At 39.0% G+C, this 27417-nt stretch overlaps 1 protein-coding gene across 1 annotated transcript in view; it reads right to left on the bottom strand.

The window, feature by feature from the left end:
• The window catches only part of LOC135202107 (uncharacterized), a 46794-nt gene that overhangs the window by 12766 nt on the left and 6611 nt on the right, over positions 1-27417 (bottom strand). Inside the window, exons 5-9 of the mRNA XM_064231358.1 lie at positions 14716-14802; positions 13586-13720; positions 11964-12078; positions 11371-11449; positions 10375-10501 (exon numbers count right to left, since the gene is read on the bottom strand). Of these exons, the coding sequence (XP_064087428.1) occupies positions 10375-10501; positions 11371-11449; positions 11964-12078; positions 13586-13720; positions 14716-14802 (543 nt within the window). The remainder of the gene's footprint in view (positions 1-10374; positions 10502-11370; positions 11450-11963; positions 12079-13585; positions 13721-14715; positions 14803-27417) is intronic.

The raw sequence follows: 27417 nt of genomic DNA, 5'->3' as shown, positions 1-27417 counted from the left end.
TGCTCTCTGAGTCTTCTCTCAAGGAGGCTTCTTGTGCTGTCCTGAGGTCTTCTCTCAAAGAAGCTTCGCGTGCTGTCTGAGTCTTCTCTCAGGAGGCTCATCATGCTGTCTGAGTCTTCTCTCAAGTAGGGCTTCTTGTGCTCTCTGAGTCTTCTCTCAAAGAAGCTTCTTCCGTCTGTCTTGAGTCTTCTCTCAATAGGCTTCTTCATGCTGTCCTGAGTCTTCTCTCAGGCTTCTTGTGGTTTCTGTCCTGAGTGCTTCTCTCAAGAAGCTTCTCGTGCTGTCTGAGGTCCTTCTCTCAAGAAAGGCTTCTCGAATGCTTCCTTCTGGATCTTCTCTCAAGGAGGCGTCTTGTGCTGTCCTGAGTCTTCTTCTCAAGGAGCTTCTTGTGCTGTTCTGGAGGTCTTCCGCTCAAAGAAGCTTCTCGTGCTGTCCTGAGTCTTCTCTCAAGGAAGGCTCTTGGCTTGTCTGGCAGGTCTTCTTTCCTCAAGAAGCTTCTCTGTGCTTGTCCTGAGTCTTCTCTCAAGGAGGCTTCTTTTCTCATCTCTCTGAGTTCTTCTCTAAGAAGGCTTCTTGTGCTGTCTGGAGGTCTTCTCATGCAAGAAGCTTCTCATGCTGTCGAGTCTTCTCTCAAGGAGGATTCTTGTTGCTGTCTGGAGGTCTTCTTCTCAAAGAGGCTTCTCGTGCTGTCTGAGTCTTCCTCTTCAAGGAGCTTCTCATGCTCTCTGAGCTTCTCTCAAGGAAGGCTTCTTGTGCTGTCTGGAGGTCTTCTTTCCTCAAGGAGGCTTCTTTGCTTGTCCTGAGTCTTCTCCTCAAAGAAGCTTCTTCTCGTGCTGTCCTGAAGTCTCTCTTAAGGAAGGCTTCTTGTGCGGTCTGGAGGTCTTCTTCGTCAAAGAGCTTCTCGTGCTGTCTGAGTCTTCTCTCAAAGGAGGCTTCTTGTGCGTCTGAAGTCTTCTCTCAAAGGAACTTCTCGTTGCTGTCTGAGTCTTCTCTCAAGGAGGCTATCTCATGCTACTCTGAGTCTTCTCTCAATGAAGGCTTCTGTGCTGTCTGGAGGTCTTCTTCTCAGGAGGCTTCTCGTGCCTGTCTGAGTTCGTTCCTCTCAAGGAGGCTTCTCCTGTTCTGTCCTGAGTCTTCTCTCAAGAAGCTTCTCGTGCTATCTGAGTCCTTCTTCTCAGAAGGCTTCTTGTGCTGTCCTGGAGGTCTTCTTCTCAGGAGGCTTCTCGTGCTGTCTGAGTCTCTCTTCGGAGGCTTTTCCTCAATGCTGTCCTGGAGGTCCTTCTCTCAAGGAGGGTTTCTCGTGCTGTCTGAGGTCTTCTCTCACGAAGCTTCTCGTTGCTATCTGAAGGCTTCTCCTCAAGGAGCTTCTCGTTTGCTGTCTGGAGTCTTCTCTCAAGGGAGGCTTCTCGTGCTATCTGAGTCTTCTCTCAAAGGAAGGCCTTCCTCGTGCTATCTGGAGTCTTCTCTCAAGAGGTTTCTCGTTGCTGTCTTGAGCTTATCTCAAAGAAGCTTCTCAGTGCTATCTGAGTCTTCTCTCAAGGAGGCTTCTCGTGCGTCTGATTCTCTTCATCGGGGGAAAAGGATGCTTCGCGTGCTGTCTGAGTCTTCTCTCAAGGCGGCTATTCTCTTGCTGTCTGAGTCTCTTCTCAGGAGGCTTCTTGTGCTAAGTCTGAGTCTTCTTCTCCAGGAGGCTTCTCGTGCTGTCTGCGAAGGCGTCGCTCAAGGAGGCTTCTTGTGCTGTCTGAGTTTCTCTCAATGAGGCTTCTTCGTGCTGTCTAGTCTTCTCTCAGGAGGCTTCTCGCTGTCTTAGTCTTCTCTCAAGGAGGCTTCTTTCGTGCCCTGTCTGAGTCTCTCTCAAGAGGCTTTCTCGTGCTGTCTGAGTCCTTCTCTCAAAGGAGGCTTCTCGTGCTGTCCTGAGTCTTCTCTCAAGGAGGCTTCTCTGGTGCGTCCATGAGTCTTCTCTCAAAGGAGGCTTCTCGTTGCTGTCTGAGTCTTCTCTCGGAGGCTTCTTGTGCTTCTGAGTCTTCTCTCAAGGAGGTTTCTCGTTGCTTGTCCTGATCTTCTCGCAAGGATGTTTCTCGTTCTGTCTGAGTCTTCTCTTTCTCTCAAAGGAGGCTTCTCGTGCTGTCTGAGTCTTCTTCTCAAGGAGGTTTCTCTTGGCTGTCTGATCCTTCTCTCAAGGATGTTTCTCGTGCCTGTTCTGAGTCTTCTTCAGGAAGTTTTTCGTGCTGGGTCTGAGTCTTCTCCTCAGGAGGTTTCTCGTGCTGTCTGAGTCTTTCTATAAGAGGCTTCTCGTTGCTGTCTGAGTCTTCCTCTCAGGAGGCTTCTCGTGCTGTCTGAGTCGGTTCTCTCAAGGAGTTTTCTCTGCTGTCCTTGAGTTCTTCTCTCAAGGAGGCTTCTCGTGCTGTCTTGATCTTCTCTCAAGGAGGTTTCTTTCGGCTGTCTTGAGTCTTCTCTCAAAGAAGCTTCTCGTACTGTCCTGAGTCTTCTCTCAAGGAAAGGCTTCTCGTGCTGTCTGAAAGTCGTCCTTCAAGAGGCTTCTTGTGCTGTCTGAGTGCTCTCTCAGGCGGCTTCTCGTTGGCTGTCTGAGTCCTTCTCTCAAGGAAGGCTTCTTGTGCTGTCTGGAAGGTCTTCTTCTCAAGAGGCTTCTCCGTTGCTGTTGAGTCTTCTTCCTCAAGAAGCTTCTTCCGTGCTATCTGAGTCTTCTCTCAAAGGAGGCTTCTTCGTTCTGTCTGAGTCTTCTCTCAAGGAGGCTTCTCGTGCTATCTGAGTCTTCTCTCAAGAAGGCTTCTTTTGTGCTGGTCTGGAGGTCTTCTCTCAGGAGGCTTCGTTGGCTGTCTGAGTCTTCTCTCAAGAGGCTTCTCGTGCTGTCCTGAGTCCTTCTCTCAAGGAAGGGCTTCTTGTGCTGTCTGAGTCTTCTCTTCCAAGGAGGCTTCTTGTCTATCCTGAGTCTTCTCTCAGAGGCGTTCCTTCGTCTGTCCCTGAGTCTTCTCTCAAGGGGCTTCTGTGCTGTCCTGAGGTCTTCTTCCTCAAGGGGCTTCTCGTGCTGTCTGAGGTCTTCTCTCAAAGGAAGGCGTGTCTCATGCTGTCTGAGTCTTCTCTCAAAGAAGCTTCTCGGTGCTATCTGAGTCTTCTCTCAAGGAGGCTTCTCGTTGCTATCTGAGTCTTCTCCTCAAGGAGGCTTCTCATGCTGTCTTGAGTCTTCTTCTCAGAGGCTTCCAATGCTGTCTGAGTCTTCTCTCAAGGAAGGCTTCTTCATGCTGTCTGAGTCTTCTCTCAAAGAGGCTTTCTCGTGCTGTCTGGATTCTTCTCTCAAGGATGGTTTCCTCCGTTGCGTCTGAGTCCTTCTCTCAGGAGGCTTCATGTTGCTATCTGAAGTCTTCTCTCAAAAGGCATCTCATGCTGTTCTTGAGTCTTCTCTCAAAGAAGCTTCCTTCGTGCTATCTTAGGGTCTTCTCTCAAGGAGGCTTCTCATGCTGTCTGAGTCTCTCTCAAGGAGGCTTTCTTCGTGCCTAATCTGGAGGTCTCTTCCTCACGCGGAGCTTCCTCATGCTGTCTGAGTTCTTTCTCCTTTTCAAGAGGTTTCTCAAATCTGTCTGAAGTCGTCTTCTCAAGGAGGCTTCTCATGCTGGTCTGAGTCTTCTCTCAGGAAGCTTCTCGTGCTGTCTGGAGGTCCTTCTTCTCAAGGAGGTCTCGGTGCTGCTGAGGTCTTCTCTCAGAGTCTTCCTTGTGCTGTCTGAAGTCTCTCTCAGGAGGCTTCCTTCGTGCTGTCTGAGTCTTCCTCTCAAAGGAGGCTTTCTCATGCTGTCTGAGTCTTCTCTCAAGGAGGTTTCTCGTGCTGTCTGATCTTCCTTCTCAATGAGGTTTCGTCGTGCTGTCTGAGTCCTTCTTCTCAAGGATGTTTCTTTCTCGTGCTGTCTGCGTCTTCCTCTCAAGGAAGTTTCTCGTGCTATTTGAGTCTCTCAAGGAGGTTCTCGGGCTATCTGAGTCTTCTCTCAAGGAGGCTTCTCATGCTGCTGTCTTCTCTCAAAGAAGGATTTCTATGCTGGTCAGGTTCTTCTCTCAGGGGCTTCTCATGCTGTCTGAGTCTTCTCTCAAAGGAGGCTTTCGTGCTTATCGAGTATTCTCTCAAGGAGGTTTCTCTGCTGTCGAGTCTTCTCTCAAGGAGGTTTCTCATGCTATCTGAAGTCTTCTCTCAAGGAGATTCTCATGCTGTCTGAGTCTTCTCTCAAGGAGCTTCTCGTGCTATCTGAGTCTTCTCTCAGGAGGTTCTCTGCTGTCTGAGTCCCTTTTCTCTCAAGGAGGCTTCTCGTGCTCTGAGTCTTCTCTCAAGGGGCTTATCTTGGGCTTATCGAGTCTTCTCATCAAGGAGGTTTCTCATGCTGTCTGAGTCTTCTCAAGGAGGCTTCTCATGCTGTCTGAGTCTTCTCTCAAAGGAGGATTCTCGTGCTGTCTGAGTTTCCTTCCTCAAGGAGGTTTCTCGTGCTGTCTGACTTCTCTCAGGAAAGAGGTTCTCCGTGCTGTCTGAGTCTTCTCTCAAGAGCTTCTCGTGCTGATCTGAGTCTTCTCTCAAGGAAGGCTTCTCGTGCTGTCTGAGTCTCTCTCAAGGAGGTTTCTCGGTGCTGTCTGGAGCTTCTCTCAAGGAGGCTTCTTCATGCTATCTGAGTTTCCTCTCAAGGAGGCGTGCTGTCTGAGCTTCTCTCAAAGGAGCTTCTCTGTTTATCTGAGTCTTCTCTCAAGGGGGGCTTCTGGGCGTCTGAGTTCTTCTCAAGGAGGCTTCTCATGCTATCTGAGTCTTCTCTCAAGGAGGGTCTCAAGTGCTGGCTGGAGCTCTCAAAGAAGCTTCTCGTCTATCTGAGTCTTCTCTCAAAGAGGCTTCTCGCTTCTGTATTTCTCTCAAAGGAGATTCTCATGCTCTCAGTCTTGTCTCAAGGAGGTTTCTCGTGCTGTCTGAGTTCTTCTCTCAAAGGAGGGCTTCTCGGTCAAATCTGAGCCTTCTCTCAAGGGAGGCTTATGGGCTGTCTGAGTTCTTCTCTCAAAGGAAGGCTTTCTCAATTTGGCTCTCTGAGTCCTTGGTCTTCAAGGAGGTTTCTGTGCTGTCTGAGTCTTTCTCTCAAGGGGCTTCTAGTGCCTCTGAGGTTCTTCTCCTCAAGGAAGGTGCTGTCTGAGTCTTCTCTCAAAGAGTTTCTCGTGGCTGTGAGTTTTCTCTTCAAAGGAGGTTTATCGGGCATCTTGAGTCTTCTCTCAAGGAAAAGCTTTCTCGTGCTGTCTGAGTCTTCTCTCAAGGAGGCTTCGCGTGCTATCTGCTTTCTCAAAGGAAGCTTCTCGTCAATTCTGAGTCTTCTTCTCAAAAAGCTTCCGTGCTGTCTGACTTTCTCTCAAGGAGGCTTCTCGTGCTATCTGAGTCTTCTCTCAAAGAGGCTTTCTCGTGCCTCTGAGTCTTCTCTCAAGGAAGGGGTTCTCGTCTGTCTAGTTCTTCTCTAAAAGGAGGCTTCTCTGCATTCTGAGTCTTCTCTCAAAGAGGCTTCTCGTGCTGTCTGAGTCTTCTCTCAAGGAGGCTTCTCGTGCTGTCTGAGTCTTCTCTCAAAGAGGCTTCTCGTGCTGTCTGAGTCTTCTCTCAAAGAGGCTTCTCGTGCTGTCTGAGTCTTCTCTCAAGGAGGCTTCTCGTGCAGTCTGAGTCTTCTCTCAAGGAGGCTTCTCGTGCAGTCTGAGTCTTCTCTCAAAGAGGCTTCTCGTGCTGTCTGAGTCTTCTCTCAAGGAGGTTTCTCGTGCTATCTGAGTCTTCTCTCAAAGAAGCTTCTCGTGCTGCCTGAGTCTTCTCTCAAGGAGGTTTTCTCGTGCTATCTGAGTCTTCTCTCAAGGAGGTTTCTCGTCCTGGCTGAGACTTCTCTCATAGAGGCTTCTCGTAAAAAAAAATGAGTACGCTATGTAAATTTTGTAAACATATTTTTATCTGTAGAATCTACTGGTCATTTTTACCAGATACATATGTAATTGTTATAGCCACAATGCCCTCTCAACTTCTCAAAGTCTTTGCTCTTTTTGGATACGCTTGTCACTAAAAAGCCTTGAGCTCCAACTTTCAAACTTTTATCCTTCTGGTGGTCAGGTCGGCAAGGTGACCTCGTCGTGATATGGTATCGCGGGTTCGTTTCCCGCTATCGGTCATCATGATTTCTTCATATTTCATTGAAAGTTGGATCTCAAGGCTTTGTAGTGACAAGCGTATCCAAAAAAGAGCAAACAATTCCAGAAGTTAAAAGGGCATTGTGGCTATTACAGCTACATATTTTCATCTTTCATTTTCTTTTGGATAAGTTTCAACGGAAGTGTCAATAAATATAAGGATAAAAAATGAAAGAATCTCGAACATTAAATGGTGTATTTTTCATAACGCATATGCAATTAAGGAAATTACTTATTTGATGTTAACATTGTAATATAATGCAGCATTTGTACTGGATATGATAGGCAACTACAGTTGGGAAAGGGGGGGGGGGGGCCCCCACCCCCCCATTTTTTTTTTTTTTTCATTCTTTCGTAATAATATATTTCTATATATAAATATATATATGTATATTAAATAATATTATACTCATAGTATATATATATATAATATATATATTATATAGATATATATATCTAATATTTATAGATATATATATATATATATCTATATATATATGTATATAAAGATATATAGATTATATATATATATATATATATATATATATATATATATATAGATATATTAGATATATATATATATATATTATATATAATATATATATATATATATACATATATGTTTGTTATGTGTGTGTGGACTTTGTGTTGAAATTGTAATAGCCACAGGATTTTTAACTCTCAATAATATATATATAAGATATATATATTATATATAGATATATATATATATTATATCTAATATATATATATACATAATATGTCTATATACATATATAATATGATATATATATATATATATATATATATGTGTGGGTGTGTGTGTGTGTGTGTGGCCGTATGTCTGTAGCATGTGTATGAATATCTATAACCTTATAATTATTGATGTGTGCATTAAGTATTTAGCTCAAATGATTACTACTCGTAATAAAAGCAATACATGTAGTGATGAAAAGGTGCTGTAGATCGAATTTGAGTAACAGAGGTATTTGCCATAGTCTGCATTCCAAAAGTCTTGACTTCACCTTGACTTCACCGTGCTACCACCCTGCACTGAGTATTGCTCTAGACATCGGTATTTGCAACATCTTTCATATTTGTCACTAGATAGTTTCCATTGTTGATGTAACAAGAACTGAGATTTCATTTTTAAACTGAATCCCTTCTAAAAGTTCCTTCAAACGTGATATGCACCGTGTGTATAGAGGACTGAAGTTCTCTTCAACTAAATGTGGTATAAAGTTTGCAAAGTTGTAGTTGGGAATCTTTGGATCTCCTTCAAATGTTTAAGCGAGTTGCAAATTCATTCCTGACGCCTCTGAATGCAGGTGTATCGTTTTATGTTCTATTCCCTCATCTGTTGGACTGTCCATAAGGGTTTTCCAGCTGAAGATTTTCAGAAAAGAAAAGAAAAGTGACAATGCAGGGTGCAGGAACAGGAATAGTTTCCTTAATGACATATTACTTTTCTACTTTGAGAACTCGATGAAGTGCTAAAAGTAAACACAAACAATTCTATGACCAATTCGCGACTCCCCTCAGTTTAAATGGAATGTCGCACGACCCTAATCTTTTTAATTTTTTTTAATATAAAACACTTGATTTTGTTGTTACATTATTTTTCTATCTATTTATTAGTTTGGTAATTTTTTTTTTCTTTTTTTTAATAACTGATCTTGTCTTTATGTATTTCTTATTTAATTCTGTAAGTTCTTATGTTTCATGTCAGTGGCTTGTTCCATATGAAATAGGGTTCATTCTTCTGAATAATAATAATAATAATAATGGGGCACAATTTTCCAGTGGTCGAAAATGAATAACAATTGGGATTGCAGGTCCACAAATTAAATATTGCATGTGAAAGTAATAAAAGTCTAATAAGAGCTTTCGAACCCTACACCAAGGTCAATCCTAGCCAAGTCTTGGCTGAGGAATGAACCTGGTGCAAGGGTTCGAAAGCTCTTAATTATTAAAGACTTTAATAATAACTTCACAATGCGAATAATTAATTGTGGACCTTGCAATCAATTCAATTAATAATAATAAAAATAATAATAAAACCCAAGGCCCCGATCCCAAGAATTCCCGGAAAAGGAATCTAGGAACTAGAGGCGAAGTTAGCCTCAAGGTCATGGCCCCAGAAGAGTGGATCCTAAGAAACGGCTGCACATAGTAAGAAAAGTGATGGACTCCTAAAGGAGGCAGGATTGCCAACCCGAAACCCCCAACATTAAAATTACCATCCCAGATCGAATTGGAGGACTGTGATAAGAGCAAAAAAAAAAAAAAATAATAATAATAATTAATTATCTAGTCAATGACAAAGTAAAGGGCTTGTTCCATTATGAATAGGGGTTCATCTTAAAATAAATAATTAAATTATAATAAACAATAATCATCAGTGCCCTCCAACGCTTCCTGTAGATGCGGTCTTGGCGTCAAAGTCTTCCCCCTTGAAGTCGTACTCTTCACCACACATCTCCGGACCCAGGGGGCAGTATTCGAACTTCTCGGAGAAGGGCGACTGCGTTAGGATGATAAGGTTGTAAGAGGAAGGTCGTAATTCCGAAGAGGATGAGCAGGACTCGGTCTAGGACTCTGGAGAGGTACTTCCACTGCTCGACCAACTGCGACACCTCCACGCCCCTGGCTGCCTTCCTCGACTGGTGAGTCATGAGGGCCAGCATGCCCTCCAACGCAGCCACCTTCCGTCGCTGGATCGGGTCTGGAAATTGAAAGAATATGGGGAATGATGACAGCAATCTTACCTCGCTGGATCAGGTCTGGAATGAGAATAAAAAAAAAAAAAAAAAAAAAAAAGGATACTATGAAAAGCTGATCCGCAACCTTCCTTCGCTGATCGGGTCTGAAATTAAAAAAAAGAAGAAAATATGAGAAATATAATCCGCCACCTTCCGTCGCTGGATCAGGTCTGGAATTTGAAGGAAATAGAAAATGATAAAAATGTAATCCACGACCTTCCGCTGGATCAGATCTGGAATTTTTAAAAAAAGCAAATATTAAAAGTATGATCCAAAATCCTTACGTCGTCACTGGAATGGGCCTGGAAACTCAAAAGCAAAAAAAATAGGAATGAAGAAAATTTGATCCGCAACCTTCCGTCGCTAGAATGGGTCTGAAAAAAAAGCAAACATTGATATTACCCACAACCTTCCGTTGCTGGATAAGGTCTGGAAATTGTAACAAAAAATAAATAAATAAATAAAAAAGCAAATATTAAAGTATGATCCGCCACCTTCTGTCGCTGGATCGGGTCTGAAAAAAAAAAAAAAAAAAAACTTCCGTCACTAGATCGAGTTTCGGAATGAAAAAAGAAGGCAAATGTCAAAAATACGGTCCTCTACATTCCGTCGCTGGAAATTATCGGAAATTAAAAAAAAAAAATTTTAGAAATAGGATACTAAAAAACTAAAAGTCCCCGCCAGCTCGGAAATTAAAAAAGAAAAGAAAAAAAATTATTAAAAAATAAAATCCAGCTCTGGATCGCTGATCGGAAAAAAAAAAAAAACTTAAAACAGCAATGTTTTAAAAATATGATCCGCCAGCTTTCAACTTTGAATCAGGTCTGGAAATTTGAAAAAAAAAATAGTAAATAATAAAATTCTGTTTCGCCACCTTCCGTCGCAGGATCGGTTCGGGAAACAGAAAAACAAAAATTGAAATGATAGAAGTCTGATAAATATCTGTGGTGCAGATGAGAGAAGCGGCATGTGAGGTCAACTAACACACCATTGATTGATTTATGATTGACTGAGTCTGGAAATGGAAGAAATGTTAGTGAATGACGAAAATGTGTGCGTGGTTCAGTGACTAATTTATGACTACTAATTTGATTTCATGAAATTGATTGGGCTGCCAAGGCAAGCACTCCGGGGCCCTTTTGGCCTCTGAGCGCTTCTGACAACGCAAAGGCAGTGCAAGAATTAAGTTGTAGAGAGGTTGAACAGCAAGACTGAAGAAATGAAGCTGTAATAGAGGTACTACAGTAAATTGCTAAAAAGAGGGGTGCAGGGTGCCATGCCTACATACCTACAGTGCAAAAGTGGGGCGATTGAAAAGATATATAAAAATCCCTTCCAGTCACATGACTCGTTATTGATCTCCATGGCAAGTCTTACGAAGAAGGTCGATCACACGAGCTAATCTAATCTAACGTCATCCACTGACCTTTGATGACGTCAGAATCACCAGCGTTGACATTTGCAGGGCTCCGGTTGATGGCGCCACGGTCATTATTCGTCGGGTCAAAGTTGCCCGTGAATGGTCGCACCCTGTCCTTGCTGATCTTCTGGTTCTGTGGGGACACACAGACACTGACTCACTCACTGACTATCCAATTACTCATTTCTGAACCAAAGAACAAGAGATATATCAAAGTTATATGCATCAGGGGCTTGCCGTTAATTGAATAGAAAGAAGAAGCACTGTATTTCAATGATGCTTTGTATTTTCTAAGGAAAAAAATGTTTTAAATTTACTGGCTTCATATCACACTGAACTACAGTTATTAAAGTCCACCTTTAGGTGAATAGAGAATTAACATTGATGGTTTTCATACAGTGTGTGTGTGTGTCTGTGTGTGTGTGCGTGTTTGCTTATGGATGATATCAAAAGCCGTTTAAAGCATCAAGTGTAGGTCTTGGTCTTGGTCGGTATATTGAATAATAGGACATCCTTTAGGTTCCCTAGAAAGGTCTCAAACCTTCTGTGTTTGTGCGTGTGTTCACAGAATTTTGATTCTAAAATCTGTGCTGCTCTCAAAATGTCAGGTGACGTAATCTTTTTAAGAAAAAATTAAGATGGTTAAATGAGATTCTATGAATTGCATGAAAGCCTCGAGAATTAGCTTATTAAAAAAATTTCATTGTCTGAGATTCCCAAAGATAGGCCTATAAGTATGAGCAAACCATAATTACCTCTGTGCGTCATCCATGCAGTTTAAAACCAGCTATTTTCATTATCATATAAATATAAATAACGACGGAAGATCTCCCTGCTGCAATTGATATTATTCGGATAATTCAAACTTCTTCAGACATCTTGCTTTACTCGTATAAAAACGAGCACGTCATTAACAGAAAATTAAACGGATAATTAAGCAACTGAGAAACAACACCCCATCACAAACTCTTTCTTTCGACAACTGAGAATCACCATGATTACCTCGTCCAAATCCCAAAGTTCCTCGATGAATCTGGGTACCTTCATGAAGACGACCTTTGCCGAGAATAAAGTGACAATCCTGTCGAGTGAAAAATCAAGAGGAAATTAGTGATATTTTGATTGTATATTTATAAGTTTATACGACCGAAAAAAAGAGACGAATCAATTAAAAAGAGGTTACATCAACCAAGCCGTCTTTTACTGTTCAGTTCATGTTATCTTTCGTCCATCTTACTCTCTACCCTCTACTAGCAATAGGCTTACAGGGCAGCTGGGAGGTTTTCCAAATCCTGTTACGCCTCTCAAACTCTTTATTGTCAATTTCCATTTCAGCGGTGAATGACCTCATCATAGGCCTTTGACCTTACTATTCCTTATCCATAGTGAATTTCATGTCTACATTTACATGCAAATAAAAGAAGAAAGATAGAAGCACATTTTGAATAACATATTTGTTTCAGAAGAACCAGACGATTAAGCTGGATCAATCCGTCTACAGAAATATTCTTCAAGTAGAAAGTTATATTCCATCTCGTCCAATAATACCAATAATGCCCCATCGTTTACCGTTACATTAATGTACGATGACCTACCTCATCCACATGGGCACCTCATACCCTCTGTCTCCCGAATACGACAGATTGAGGACGTAGACAGAGAAGGCGATGTTGAAGGTGACCACCACTAGACATACTCCGTAGTAGATTCCTGCAGAGGACAGAATTCTCGTTATCACTGCACGTGAGAGGGAGGAACCCTATTCAAGAGGAGCGATCCCACCCCACTACTGACTTGCAATTCAAACTTCTAACGAAGTTGGTGTTCATTACAAAGAAGTAACAGAAGGTAAATGGAAATACAGAAAGAAGAGATCAATTTTTAGAAAACAAAATATAAATCAGCAAACTAATGAACGGATAAAATTGTAAGTGAATGATTAAAATGCAATTGGAACTGCTTTAGAGTACTGAACGCCTTGCATCCTCGCTTAAACTGTCGAGAGGTTCCAGTTGCGCGCCATCTCCTCACTCTCAGTATATGCAATGCAAAAGAAAACGCTAAGAGAAAATATGAGAAGAGACAAACGTGGAGAGGAAATACGAGGAAGCCCACGAATGAAAACGTTAAGAAGAAATAAGAGGAAATCCAAGAACGGGAATGTTAAAAGAAAATCAGAGGAAGGCCAAGAACAAAGAAGTCAAGAGAAAAGCCGAGAACAAAAACGTGAACAGAAATAAGAGGAAGGCGAAGAACAAAAACGTGAAGAATGAAGAGGAAATAAGAGGAAGACGAAAAACAAAAATGTGAAGTGTGAAGAGGAAATAAGAGCAGGGCGAAGAACAAAAACGTTAATATTGAAGAGGAAATAAGAGGAAGTCGAAGAACAAAATTGTGAAGAATGAAGAGGAAATAAGAGGAAGGCGAAGAACAAAAACGTGAAGAGTGACGAGAAAATAAGAGGAAGGAGAATAATAAAAATGTGAAGTGTGAAGAGGAAATAAGAGGAAGGCGAAGAGCAAAACGTGAAGAGTGAAGAGGAAATAAGAGGAAGGCGAAGAACAAAATTGTGAAGAATGAAGAGGAAATAAGAGGAAGGAGAAGAACAAAAACTTGAAGAATGAAGAGGAAATAAGAGGAAGGAGAAGAACAAAAACGTGAAGAGTGAAGAGGAAATAAGAGGAAGGCGAAGAGCAAAACGTGAAGAGTGAAGAGGAAATAAGAGGAAGGAGAAGAACAAAAACGTGAAGAGTGAAGAGGAAATAAGAGGAAGGAGAAGAACAAAAACGTGAAGAGTGAAGAGGAAATAAGAGGAAGGCAAAAAGTGAAGAAGGGAAATAAGGGGGGAGAAGGCGAAGAGCAAAACGTGAAGAGTGAAGAGGAAATAAGAGGAAGGAGAAGAACAAAAACTTGAAGAGTGAAGAGGAAATAAGAGGAAAGCCAAGAACAGAAACTTAGATCTTCTATGGTGCATCACTATACTGTGACCTGAAGAATAAAGAAAAAGCCACAATAATGTATATGTGCGACTGTATTTTTCAAAATACAAAAAAAGGTTAAAAGGGAGCTTTCGACCGTTGGCACGACTTTTCTCTTCAGCCAACTGAGTTGGCGAAAGCTCCCTATTTTAACCTTTTCAGTATTTTAAAAATTACAGTCTCTCATATTCATTGTTGTGGCTTCTTAGTTATTCAACGTTTAGACATTTTAGACCAACCTGCTAGCGGCAACGTTTCCGTAGGGGGCAGGTTTTCCGTCATGGCCATCAGGAAGACGATCATGGCGAGTAAGGCGTTCACCCCCAACCCCATTTTCTCGCCCGTCTCGGCCGGCAGAGAGAACACCAGCAGAGCTTTCAAAACATAAATCAATAAAAGTAGGTGTTCAGTTTTGAGAATTGAAATCGGTTAAATGTTATTGTCAACATTCGGTGACACACACCACACACACACCACACACACACACACACACATATATATATATATAAAGGATATATATATATATATATATATATATATATATATATATAGAGATATATATATATATATATATATACATATATATATATAGGGGTATTATATATATATATGTATATATATATATATATATATATAATATACTATCTGCAGGTTATGACCCTCAAATATCAATTCAGGAATGGCCGAAGGCACATGGATGTTTTTTAAAAGATATATCATAAGAAAAACGTTTCGCACATGACTATGTGCATCATCAGTCTGAAAAATGACAAAATAATAACATTAAAATACTAAAATAAACCACTGGATTCTTAAAATGACAATTAAAACATTAAAAGCCTAAAAAAAGCAAAGCAGTTGTTTTTACTTTGCTTTTGGCGTTTTTAGTCTTTTAATGTTTTTAATTGTCATTTTAAGAATCCAGTGTATTTTTAGTATTTTAATTGTGTTATTATTTTGTCATTTATTTTTTCAGACTCGGATGATGCACATAGTCATGTGGCGAAACGTTTCTTATTGAATATATCTAAAAAACATCCATTGTGTCCTTCGGCATTGCCTGGAATTGTATATATATATATATATATATATATATATATATATATATATTATATATTATATATATATATATATAGATATATATATATATGATGTGTGTGTGTGTGTGTGTGTGTGTGTGTGTGTGTGTAGGTGTGTGTGTACTTCATATAGTAGGTCTAGGCTTCATCCCTTCTAGAAAAAGCCGATGCCAAACGAAGCTGACAAACGTGAATACCAACAACATTTTGGAGGTTCATCGTAACCCTTTATACCTTTCAGACCTTTTATTCTTTTTTTTTTCACAGTGTAACTTGTTACTGTTACCTACCACACACGTTGATGAGAACCCCAGGTACTATGAAGAAGAACAGGGCGAATTTTACTCGACGCTGAAGCTGAATGTGGATGCTGATCACTGCAAAATAAATAAGTAAATAAAGGAAATGAAGTTTCGTGAAGTTTTTTGTGCTAGATGATGATGATAGGTTTAAGCCACCGTTATGCTGGCACGGGCTCTTGCTCTTCAGCAGCCCGTAACTGTGAAGTTAACCACTGTGCATGTGAGTTATAGTAGTGAGTCCCAGTGAGTAGGAGGACGTGGGAATGGAAAGATAAAACCTCGCTGCCTTCTATGGACCGCACGCTAAGGTTGCTGTTGAAGGGGAAAGCAAGGGGGTGGAAGGAGTAAGGAGGCAAATGATGATTATGAGTAGTGAAATTGAAAGTTATCTTATATGCCATCAGGACTAGCTAATATAGCAGTCCTTAGGTGAGATTATGAAAGGAGCTTTATGAATATGTGGAAAAGGTTGATTGTGGTGCGATGATGAGAGTTTTGTTTCTCATCAAGGCAGGTTCCAGTGGTGTTTCTCAGGTAGACGAACAAATATGTTGTTGCTCAATGTCTGGGGATTTCTAGAATTATCTAGACTTACTTTTTTCCTTCGTAATGAGTCGATTTGATTTTTGTTTAAGACTAAATCATTTTTAAATAGAACTCCTAAGAGTGACAATCTTCGCGTGTTTTTTTAGAAACACTACTAATATTATGCCCTATTTCATCGTCCTTTCAAAATTGCTAGGAAAAACCAATAGACTTTGCTCTCGACTACAGAGTTCCAAAATTTGTACACCAAACTCTGAAAGACTTCTTGTTTATTTCAGAAATCCTATTAATATACTGAAATATTTTATCGTCGATTAAATATCTACAAGAAATGTAAATCTGAGATCTGCAGATTCGTTGGCACATAGACCTACCTGTAATGTTGGTTAGATAAAACGGCCTCTCTCTCTCTCTCTCTCTCTCAATCAGCTTACTCGAGAGCGGTTTATTGCAACAGTGGTTGAAATATACAAATATCTCTCTCTCTCTCTCTCTCTCTCTCTCTCTCTCAGCTTACTCGCGAATGGTTTATCACAACAGTCGTTGAAATATACACCTCTCTCTCTCTCTTTCTCTCTCTCTCACAGCTTACTCGAGAATGGTTTATCGCAACAGTGGTTAAAATATACCTCTCTCTCTCTCTCTCTCTCTCTCTCTCTCTCTCTCTCTCTCGAATGGTTTATCGCAACAGTGGTTAAAATGTACATATCTCTCTCTATCTCTCTCTCTCTCTCTCTCTCTCTCTCTCTTACTCGAGAATGGTTTATCGCAACAGTGGTTAAAATATACATCTCTCTCTCTCTCTCTCTCTCTTACTTGAGAATGGTTTATCGCAACAGTGGTTGAAATATACATTTCTCTCTCTCTCTCTCTCTCTCTCTCTCTCTCTCTCAGCTTACTCGAGAACGGTTTATCGCAACAGTGGTTAAAATAGAATTTAACTCTGATAAATTTGAATCAATAAACTATGGAGACAGAGAAGGAAAGCTATATGCATATAGGGGACCTAATAATGAGACAATCACAAATAAGGAAGCAGTTTTAAGAACCTTGGTGTGATGAATGATGGAACATGTTATGCAATGATCAAATAGCAATTCTATTGGCAAAAATGTAAAGCAAAAAATGGGAATGTTGTTTAGCGGCACTTCAAAAACAAGAAAAGCTGAACACATGATTATGCTTTATAAAACATATGTTCGTAGTCCACTTGAATATTGCAATAATGATATGGTAACCCACACATATCAAAGGATATTGCACAAATAGAGAGTGTACAAAGGTCCTTTACAGCTAGAATAGAAAAGAAGTTAAGGACCTTGACTACTGGGAAAGACTACAATCCTTAAAATTAAATATAGTCTAGAAAGGAGAAGAGAACGCTACATGATAATTCATGGCATGGAAACAGATAGAAGGAATAGCAAGAAAACATCATGGAGCTAAAAATATCAGAAAGAGCAAGCAGAGGTAGATTAATAGTGCCCCAAAACTATACCAGGCCAATAAGGAAAGCACACAGGACATTAATCCACTACGCACCAGCATCGATAATGCAGCGTCTATTCAATGTGTTGCCATCTCATCTGGAGGAATATAACAGGAGTGAGCGTAGATGTGTGTTTTAAGATAAGCTCGCAACAATATCTAAACTGCAGCCCAGACCATCCAAGATTGGAAGATGCAAATATACCAGAAGATGTAATAGCAACTCTCTGGTAGACATTAGAGGTGCCTCATACTGAGGACCTGGGGCAACCCGAACAAGATGTAAGGTAAGGTCTGTAAGGTCGAGAATGGTTTATCGTAACAGTGGTTAAAATATATATTATTCTCTCTCTCTGCTCTCTCCCTCATCTCTCTCTCTTCTCTCTCTCTCTCTCACTTTACTCGAGAACGGTTTATCGCAACAGTGTTAAAAATATACATCTCGCTCTCTCTCTCTCTCTCTCTCTCCCTCCGCTCTCTCTCTCTCTCTCTCTCAGCTTACTCGAGAACAGTTTATTGCAACAGTGTTAAAAATATACATTCTCTCTCTCTCTCTCTCCTCTCTCTCTCTCTCTCTCTCTCTCTCTCTCAGCTTACTCGAGAACGGTTTTTATCGCAACAGTGGTTAAAATAAACATCTCTCTCTCTCTCTCTCTCTCTCTCTGCTCTCTCTCTCTCTCTCTCAGCTTATTCGAGAACAGTTTTATTTTTATCGCAACAGTGGTTAAAAGATACATTCTCTCTCTCTCTCTCTCTCTCTCTCTCATCGTCTCAGCTCTCTTCTCTCTCTCTCTCTCTCTCTCTCTCTCTCTCGCTGCCAGGGTCTAGTTACGAGTAACTCAAAAAGAAAAAAAAATAGAGTACTTAGAAGAACTAACCCAAATTGAAAAGAAAAAAATAGATTAATGAATATAAGTGAAACCTGGTATTCCCAAGAGACTGGAATGATGATCAATAAAAGGGTTCCAAACTTATAGATCAGATAGAAAAAATAGGAATCAAGGGGAACCGCAATATATGGGAAAGACATAAAACAAGGAAAAATATATGAGAAATATTATTACTCAGAATGTGAACTAATAGCGGTAGAATTTGAATCTGAAAAATTAATGAACATAGTAATATATAGACCTCCTAATACTAAAGAGTTTTGACTTAATAATAAAAAATTGGATGATATATGTAGAAATCACAAGGACTGGACTATTCTCCTATCTGGAGACTTCAACTTTCCTTTCGTAGAACTGGAAAGAACGAATAGGAGATTGTGGCTGTACTTATACATATAAGAGAGTAATAGTAGTGCAGAAGATAAGAGGCATTCGAAAAGCTTATTAGTTAATATGCTACTAGAAATACAACATTCAACCAATAAATCACCTGCAACAAGAAAGGAAAATACGGGTTTAGACCTAGTATTTGTGAACGAGATGAATTATGTTAAAGAAATAATAGTTTTTTATAATGCGAGTATTTCAGACCATAATGTCATAGAATTAACAGTCCTATTCCAAAGCAAGTGAAAACAGAGATAAGCAAGAATGAAAAAGTGGGAAGGTTATGGAAAATACAACTTCTACAGTAAAAATATAAAATGGTCAGAAATAATGAAGAATTAAGAAAGATTGGGATAACATTTTCGTAAGTGATGACATAAAGGGTGAAATACGGAGATATTATATAAAATATTAGAGAAAATAGTGGATAAATAAATATACCGAAGAAGAAAAGTAAACATCAGTCATGCATACCAGAGACAGAAGATCTTGTTCCAGAAAATCAGAAAAGTGGAAAAGGTCTTGCAAAAGGAAAAAAAGGCATGGAAAGTTATAGAACTAAAAAGTAAGATAGAAAATGCAGAACAAAAGATTATACAATCAAAAGAAATGAAAAACGGGACTTGGAAGAAAAAACCCTAATAAATATCAAGCAAAACCCCAACTATTATACTCATACGCGAAAAAGATGAATAAAAGAAGATAGAAATTGGCCCTCTAAGATTGAAGGGACATTAACGAATGAAAAAAAAAAAAGGAAATTTGCAACATATTTGCAGAACGATATAGAAGAATTCACCCCTAGAATAAATAATGAAGATAATGATATAGAAGTACAAGGGACGAAAATAGTGAATATTTAGCTGACATAGATATTAATGAAGCTGATATTGTGCAGGCTATTAATGAAATTACAAATGGAGCCTGCAGCAGGGCCTCCTGATGGCAATTCCTGCTATTTTGTTAAAGAAAGTAGTTCATTCTATCGCAAAGCCACTTGCAATATTATGAAGACAAAGTGTAGATACAGGCAAGATTTATGATGAGCACAAATTAGCATATATTACCCCTACTTTCAAAGTGGATCAAGACTAGAGGCAAGTAATTATAGGCCTGTGAGTCTAACATCACATATGAAAGTGTATGAAAGGGTAATGAAGAAAAATATTATGAAACATTTAATCAAAAAATAATTTGTTTAATATAGGACAACATTCGTACCCCCGGAAAAAGTACACAAACCCAATTGTTAGTCCACCGTGAGAACATATTCAAAAATATGAAAAGCGGAAATGAAACAGATGTGGTTTATCTAGACTTTGCAAAAAGCTTTTGATAAAGTAGACCTATAATATATTAGCGAAGAAAATTAGAAAACACAATATCGTGGATAAAGTAGGAAGATGGTTAAAAGAGTTTAATTTTTACACAACAGAAACAGATATTTATTGCAACGATGAGAAATCAGATGAAGCCAAGGTAATATCCGGTGTGCCACAAGGTACGGTGTTAGCGGCCAATACTGTTTGTTATTAATGATTGAAGACATAGACAGTAATGTTAAGGATTCGGTAGTGAGTAGTTTCGCTGGATGACACAAGAATAAGTAGAGAAATTACTTGTGATGAGTAGGAACGCTCTACAAAGAGACCTTAACAAAAGTATATGATTCGGCAGAGGTAAATTGGAGGGGTATTTAACTCTGATAATTTGAATCAATAATTATGGAGACAGAGAAGGAAAGCTATATGCATATAGGGGACCTAATAATGAGACAATCACAAATAAGGAAGCAGTAAAGACCTTGGTGTGATGATGAATAGGAACATGTTATGCAATGATCAAATAGCAATTCTTTTGGCAAAATGTAAAGCAAAAATGGGAATGTTGTTACGGCACTTCAAAACAAGAAAAGCTGAACACATGATTATGCTTTATAAAACATATGTTCGTAGTCCACTTGAATATTGCAATATGATATGGTACCCACACTATCAAAAGGATATTGCTCAAATAGAGAGTGTACAAAAGGTCCTTTCAGCTAGAAATAGAAGAAGTTAAGGACATGACTACTGGGAAAGACTACAATCCTTAAAATTATATAGTCTAGAAAGGAGAAGAGAACGCTACATGATAATTCAGGCATGGAAACAGATAGAAGGAATAGCAGAAAACATCATGGAACTAAAAATATCAGAAAGAGCAAGCAGAGGTAGATTAATAGTGCCCAAAACTATACCAGGAAAAACAAGGAAAGCACACAGGACATTAATTCACTACGCACCAGCATCGATAATGCAGCGTCTATTCAATGCATTGCCAGCTCATCTGAGGAATATATCAGGAGTGAGCTTAGATGTGTTTAAGAATAAGCTCGACAAATATCTAAACTGCATCCCAGACCATCCAAGATTGGAAGATGCAAAATATACCGGAAGATGTACTAGCAACTCTCTGGTAGACATTAGAGGTGCCTCACACTGTGGGACCTGGGGCAACCCGAACGAACTGTAAGGTCTGTAAGGTAAGGTAAGGTAAGGTCAGCTTACATGAGAACGGTTATCGCAACAGTGGTTAAAATATACATCTCTCTCTCTCTCTCACTCAGCATACTCGAGAACGGTTTATCGCAATAGTGGTTAAAATATACATCTCTCTCTCTCTCTCTCTCTCTCTCTCTCTCTCAGCTTATTCGAGAATGGTTTATCACAACAGTGGTTAAATTATACATCTCTCTCTCTCTCTCTCTCTCTCTCTCTCTCTCTCTCTCTCAGCTTACTCGAGAACGGTTTATCGCAACAGTGGTTAAAATATACATCTCTCTCTCTCTCTCTCTCTCTCTCTCTCTCTCTCAGCTTATTCGAGAATGGTTTATCACAACAGTGGTTAAATTATACATCTCTCTCTCTCTCTCTCTCTCTCTCTCTCTCTCTCTCATCAGCTACTCGAGAACGGTTTATCGCACAGTGGTTAAAATATACATCATCTCTCTCTCTCTCTCTCTCTCTCTCTCTCTCTCTCAGCTTACTCAAGAACGGTTTATCGCAACAGTGGTTAAAATATACATCTCTCGCTCTCTCTCTCTCTCAGCTTACTCGAGAACGGTTTATCGTAACAGTGGTTAAAATATACATATCTCTCTCTCTCTCTCTCAGCTTACTCGAGAATGGTTTACCGCAACAGTGGTTAAAATATACATCTCTCTCTCTCTCTCTCTCTCTCTCTCTCAGCTTACTCGAGAATGTTATCGCAACATTATTATACATCATTCTCTCTCTCTCTCTCTCGTCTCTCTCTCTCTCTCTCTCCCCCCCCCCCTCTATCTCTCTCTCTCTCTCAGCTACTCGGGAACGATTTATCGCAACAGTGGTTAAAATATACATCTCTCTCTCTCTCTCTCTCTCTCTCTCTCTCAGCTTACTCGAGAACGGTTTATCGCAACAGTGGTTAAAATATACATCTCTCTCTCTCTCTCTCTCTCTCTCTCTCTCTCTCAGCTTACTCGAGAACGATTCATCGCAACTGTGGTTAAAATATACATCTCTCTCTCTATCTCTTCTCTCTCTCTCTCAGCTTACTCGAGACGGTTTACCGCAGCAGTGGTTAAAATATACATCTCTCCTCTCTCTCTCTCTCTCTCTCTCTCTCTCTCTCTCTCAGCTTACTCGAGAACGGTTTATCGCAACAGTGGTTAAAATATACATCTCTCTCTCTCTCAGCTTACTCGAGAACGGTTTACCGCAACAGTGCTTAAAATATACATCTCTCTCTCTCTTTCTCTCTCTCAGCTTATTCGAGATGTTTTATCACACGTAGTTAAAATATACATCTCTCTCTCTCTCTCTCTCTCTCTCTCTCTCTCTCTCTCTCTCTCAGCTTACTCGAGAACGGTTTATCGCAACAGTGGTTAAAATATACATCTCTCTCTCTCTCTCTCTCTCTCTCTCTCTCTCTCTCTCTCTCTCTCTCTAGCTTACTCAAGAACGGTTTTATCGCAACAGTGGTTAAAATATGCATCTCTCGCTCTCTCTCTCTCTCAGCTTACTCGAGAACGGTTTATCGTAACATGTGGTTAAAATATACATATCTCTCTCTCTCTCTCTCAGCTTACTCGAGAATGGTTTACGCGAACAGTGGTTTATAATCTCTCATCTCTCTCTCTCTCTCTCTCTCTCTCTCTCTCTCTCTCTCTCTCTCTCTCTCAGCTTACTCGAGAACGGTTTATCGCAACAGTAGTTAAAATATACATCTCTCTCTCTCTCTCTCTCTCTCTCTCTCTCTCTCTCTCTCAGCTTACTCGGGAACGATTTATCGCAACAGTGGTTAAAATATACATCTCTCTCTCTCTCTCTCTCTCTCTCTCTCTCTCTCTCTCTCTCTCTCTCTCTCTCTCAGCTTACTCGAGAACGGTTTATCGCAACAGTGGTTAAAATATACATCTCTCTCTCTCTCTTCTCTCTCTCTCAGCTTACTCGAGAACGATTCATCGCAACAGTGGTTAAAATATACATCTCTCTCTCTCTCTCTCTCTCTCTCTCTCAGCTTACTCGAGAACGGTTTACCGCAACAGTGGTTAAAATATACATCTCTCTCCCTCTCGTAGTAGCCATCTTGCTTGTGAGACGTACCCGCGTGAAGTCACAATAATAAACAGATATCACAAGTTTAACATACGACTAGAATTTGAGAAATATCTAGAGTGTTCGTGAACTATCGGTGATAAGATTTGTGTGAAAATAGTAGGATAAAGCGTCTTCTAAGTTAGTTTATCAAGTGTAATACTATAAATCAGAACAAGATGGCAGTAAGTTCCAACTGCGGGAAGAGGTGGCGTAATTTGGCGTGTTTAGCAAATTCGCAATACGATGAGGTAGCAGGAAGGGAACTGGCATTTCTCATCTATGAAATCAGCAACAGTCCTAACCAAAAAGATACAAAAGCATTCATAGATATATTAGAAGGATATAATCCTTCAAAACTGGAACAAATCTAATGAAAACATCTTGAAAATAATTGAAGAAGTTCCAAATAAAATCCAAGTGGTCAAGAGACTCATAAAGAAAATATACATAAACCAACATATTCCGACAAAGAAAATGAATAAGGTGAATCTTGTGAATATCCTAATTGATGCATTAGGAAAAAGAATGCCAAAAGCATGCAAACTGTGTAAGGTTTGGTATAGCATAGTCAATCCACAAAAACCTAATCAGAAAATGTGCTGCATGCAACATTCCGACCCATCCACAGTGTGCTGAGGTATACAAGATTTGAGAAAAGATACAAGAATTTTTGTTCAACATGTCTATCATGGATAGACAATGTTTATTAAATCAAGATTGAATGTACAAATAGTTGAGGATGAAGAAGAAGAGGAAGAGGAAGAAGAAGAAAGAAAAAGAAAAGAGGAAAACGGAAGAGAAGTAAACAAAAATGAAATGACAGAAAAAAATAAGGAAAACAAAGAACAAGATAAAAAGTATGGATGCAGAGATACTCATTGATACTACATATGAGGCAATAAAGCAGCATACCTACGAAGAAATAAATAAATTACGATATGACAACAGAAAAGCAAAATCCCGAAGAGGCTCTACCCAGATCTATACAATGACGGGAAAGAGGAAAAAATAGACAAGAAGACAAAATCTGCAACCTTTTGAAAAGAGGGAATTGCAGATTTGGAGAAAGATGTTACTACAAACATCCTAAGATATGTCAAAACTATGAAATATATGGTAAATGTGCATACTTAGATGGATATGGGGATGATTGCAGAGATCTGCATCCAAAAATATGTAAAAACCTAAAAGAAGAAAAGGATGTAAGTTCGACAAAAAATGCAAATATATGCACCCTGTAGCCATGAATCATAATCAAATAAATAACCAACCAAGTAATAAAATCCAAAATAAGAAAGAAACAAATAAAGAGAGAAATCTAGAATATCAGGTAAAAGAGAAAAGCAAACCACCAATGAGATATGCAGAGGTGTCCAGCAAAAAATTTCAAAGCATCAGCTCCGAAATTCTACTCAAGAGATAATAACTGTATTTATTATGCAAGAGGATATTGCAGAAACGGAGAAAATTGCAGATTCAGACACAAAATTAATAATTATGATGAAGGAAGATCAAATATTATGGAAAAAGTTGGATTTTTTAATGTCAGAATTTCTGGAAATGAAAAAAAGAACAACATACCAGAACAGGAAAGAGACATGGGAAAATCCTTATTACTACCAGTATTAAATGAAGGAGAAAACACACAAACCATCATAGTGATGAATGCGCAGGGTTTAGTTACGAGTAACTCAAAAAGAAAAATAGAGTACTTTAGAAGAACTAACCCAAAATGAAAAGAAAATAGATATAATGAATATAAGTGAAACCTGGTATTCCCAAGAGACTGGGAATGATGATCAATAAAAGGTTGCCAAACTTATAGATCAGATAGAAAAAATAGGAATCAAGGGGGAACCGCAATAATATGGGAAAGACAAAAAAACAAGGAAAATATATAGAAATATAGTAACTCAGAATGTGAACTAATAGCGGTAGAATTTGAATCTGAAAAATTGATGAACATAGTAATATATAGACCCCTAATACTAAAGAGTTTTTGACTTAATAATTGAAAATTGGATGATATATGTAGAAATCACAAGGACTGGACTATTCTCCTATCTGGTGACTTCAACTTTCCTTTCGTAGAATGGAAAGAACGAATAGGAGATTGTGGTTGTACTTATACATATATAAAAAGAGAGTAATAGTAGTGCAGAAGATAAGAGGCAATTTGAAAGCTATTAGATATGCTACTAGAATACAACATTCAACAAATAAATCACCTGCCAACAAGAAAGGAAAATACTTTAGACCTAGTATTTGTGAACGAGATGAATTATGTTAAAGAAATAATAGTTTATAATGCGAGTATTTCAGACCATAATGTCATAGAATTAACAGGTTCATTCCAAAGCAGTGAAAATAGAGATAAGCAAGAAATGAAAAAGTGGGAAGGATATGGAAAATACAACTTCTACAGTAAAAATATAAAATGGTCAGAAATTAATGAAGAATTAAACAAAGATTGGGATAACATTTTCGTAAGTGATGACATAAGGGTAATACGGAGATATTATATAAAATATTGGAGAAAATAGTGGAAAAATATATACGAAGAAGAAAAGTAAACATCATTCATGCATACCAAGAGACAGAAGGATCTTGTTCCAGAAAATCAGAAAGTGGAAAAAAGGTCTTGCAAAAGAAAAAATGCATGGAAAGTTATAGAACTAAAAAGTAAGATAGAAAATGCAGAACAAAAGATTATACAATCAAAAGAAAATGAAAAAACGGGACTTGGAAGAAAAAACCCTATAAATATCAAGCAAAACCCCAAACTATTATACTCATATGCGAAGAAGATGAATAAAAGAAGAATAGAAATAGGCCCTCTGAGAATTGAAGGGAGATTAACGAATGAAAAAAAGGAAATTTGCAACATACTGGCAGAACGATATAAGAGAGAATTCACCCTAAATAGATAATGAAGATATGATATAGAAGTAAGGGATGAAAAATATGAAGGGATGAAAATAGTGAATATTTAGCTGACATAGATATTAATGAAGCTTGATATTGTGCAGGCTATTAATGAATTAAAAATGGAGCCTGCTGCAGGGCCAGATGGAATTCCTGCTATTTGTTAAAGAAAGTAGTTCATTCTATCGCAAAGCCACTTGCAATATTATTAAGACAAAGTGTAGATACAGGCAAGATATGATGAGCACAAATTAGCATATATTACCCCTACTTTCAAAAGTGGATCAAGACTAGAGGCAAGTAATTATAGGCCTGTGAGTCTAACATCACATATTATGAAAGTGGTATGAAAGGGTAATGAAAGAAAAATATTATGAAACATTTAATAAAAAATAATTTGTTTAAATAAAGGACAACAGGTTTTCGTACCCGGAAAAGTACACAAACCCAATGTTAGTCCACCGTGGAGAACATATTCAAAAATATAAAAGCGGAAATGAAACAGATGTGGTTTATTTCGACTTTGCAAAAGCTTTTGATAAAGTAGACCATAATATATTAGCGAAGAAAATTAGAAAACACAATATCGTGGATAAAGTAAGGAAAATGGTTAAAAGAATTTTTACACAACAGAAAACAGATAGTTATTGCAAAACGACGAGAAATCGGATGAAGCCAAGGTAATATCCGGTGTGCCGCAAGGTACGGTGTTAGCTGCAATACTGTTTGTTATTATGATTGACGACATAGACAATAATGTTAAAGATTCGGTAGTGAGTAGTTTCGCAGATGACACAAGAATAAGTAGAGAAATTACTTGTGATGAAGATAGGAACGCTCTACAAAGAGACCTTAACAAAGTATATGATTCGGGCAGAGGTAAATAGGATGGGTATTTAACTCTGATAAATTTGAATCAAATAAATTATGGAGACAGAGAAAGAAAGCTATATGCATATAGGGGTACCTAATAATGAGACCAATCACAAATAAGGAAGCAGTTAAAGACCTTGGTGTGATGATGAATAGGAACTGTATGCAATGATCAAATAGCAACTCTGTTTTGGCAAAATGTAAGCAAAAATGGAATGTTGTACGGCACTTCAAAACAAGAAAGCTGAACACATGATTATGCTTTATAAAAAATATGTTCGTTAGTCCACTTGAATATTGCAATATGATATGGTACCCACACTATCAAAGGATATTGCACAAATAGAGAGAGTACAAAGGTCCTTTACAGCTAGAATAGAAGAAGTTAAGGACCTAGACTACTGGGAAAGACTACAATTTCTAACAAAATTTATATAGTCTAGAAAGGAGAAGAGAACGCTACATGATAATTCAGGCATGGAAACAGATAGAAGGAATAGCAGAAAAATCATCATGGAACTAAAAATATCAGAAAAAGAGCAAGCAGAGGTAGATTAATAGTGCCCAAACTATACCAGGAAAAATAAGGAAAGCACACAGGACATTAATCCACTACGCACCAGCATCGATAATGCAGCGTCTATTCAATGCGTTGCCAGCTCATCTGAGGAATATATCAGGAGTGAGCGTAGATGTGTTTAAGAATAAGCTCGACAAATATCTAAACTGCATCCCAGACCATCCAAGATTGGAAGATGCAAAATATACCGGAAGATGTACTAGCAACTCTCTGGTAGACATTAGAGGTGCCTCACACATGAGACCTGTGGGAACGGACAAGATCCTAAGTATGTAAGGTCTGTAAGGTCCTCTCTCTTCTCTCCCGCCCTCCCTTAAAATATAATCCGCTCCCCAACTCGCTGGTAAGGTCTCTATCTCTCTCTCTCTCTCTCTCTCAG

This window comes from Macrobrachium nipponense, chromosome 30 (assembly GCF_015104395.2).
Source record: "Macrobrachium nipponense isolate FS-2020 chromosome 30, ASM1510439v2, whole genome shotgun sequence".
NCBI lineage: Eukaryota > Metazoa > Arthropoda > Malacostraca > Decapoda > Palaemonidae > Macrobrachium > Macrobrachium nipponense.
The sequence above is the reverse complement of the archived record's forward strand: the minus strand, read 5'-3'. Positions and strand labels throughout refer to the sequence as shown.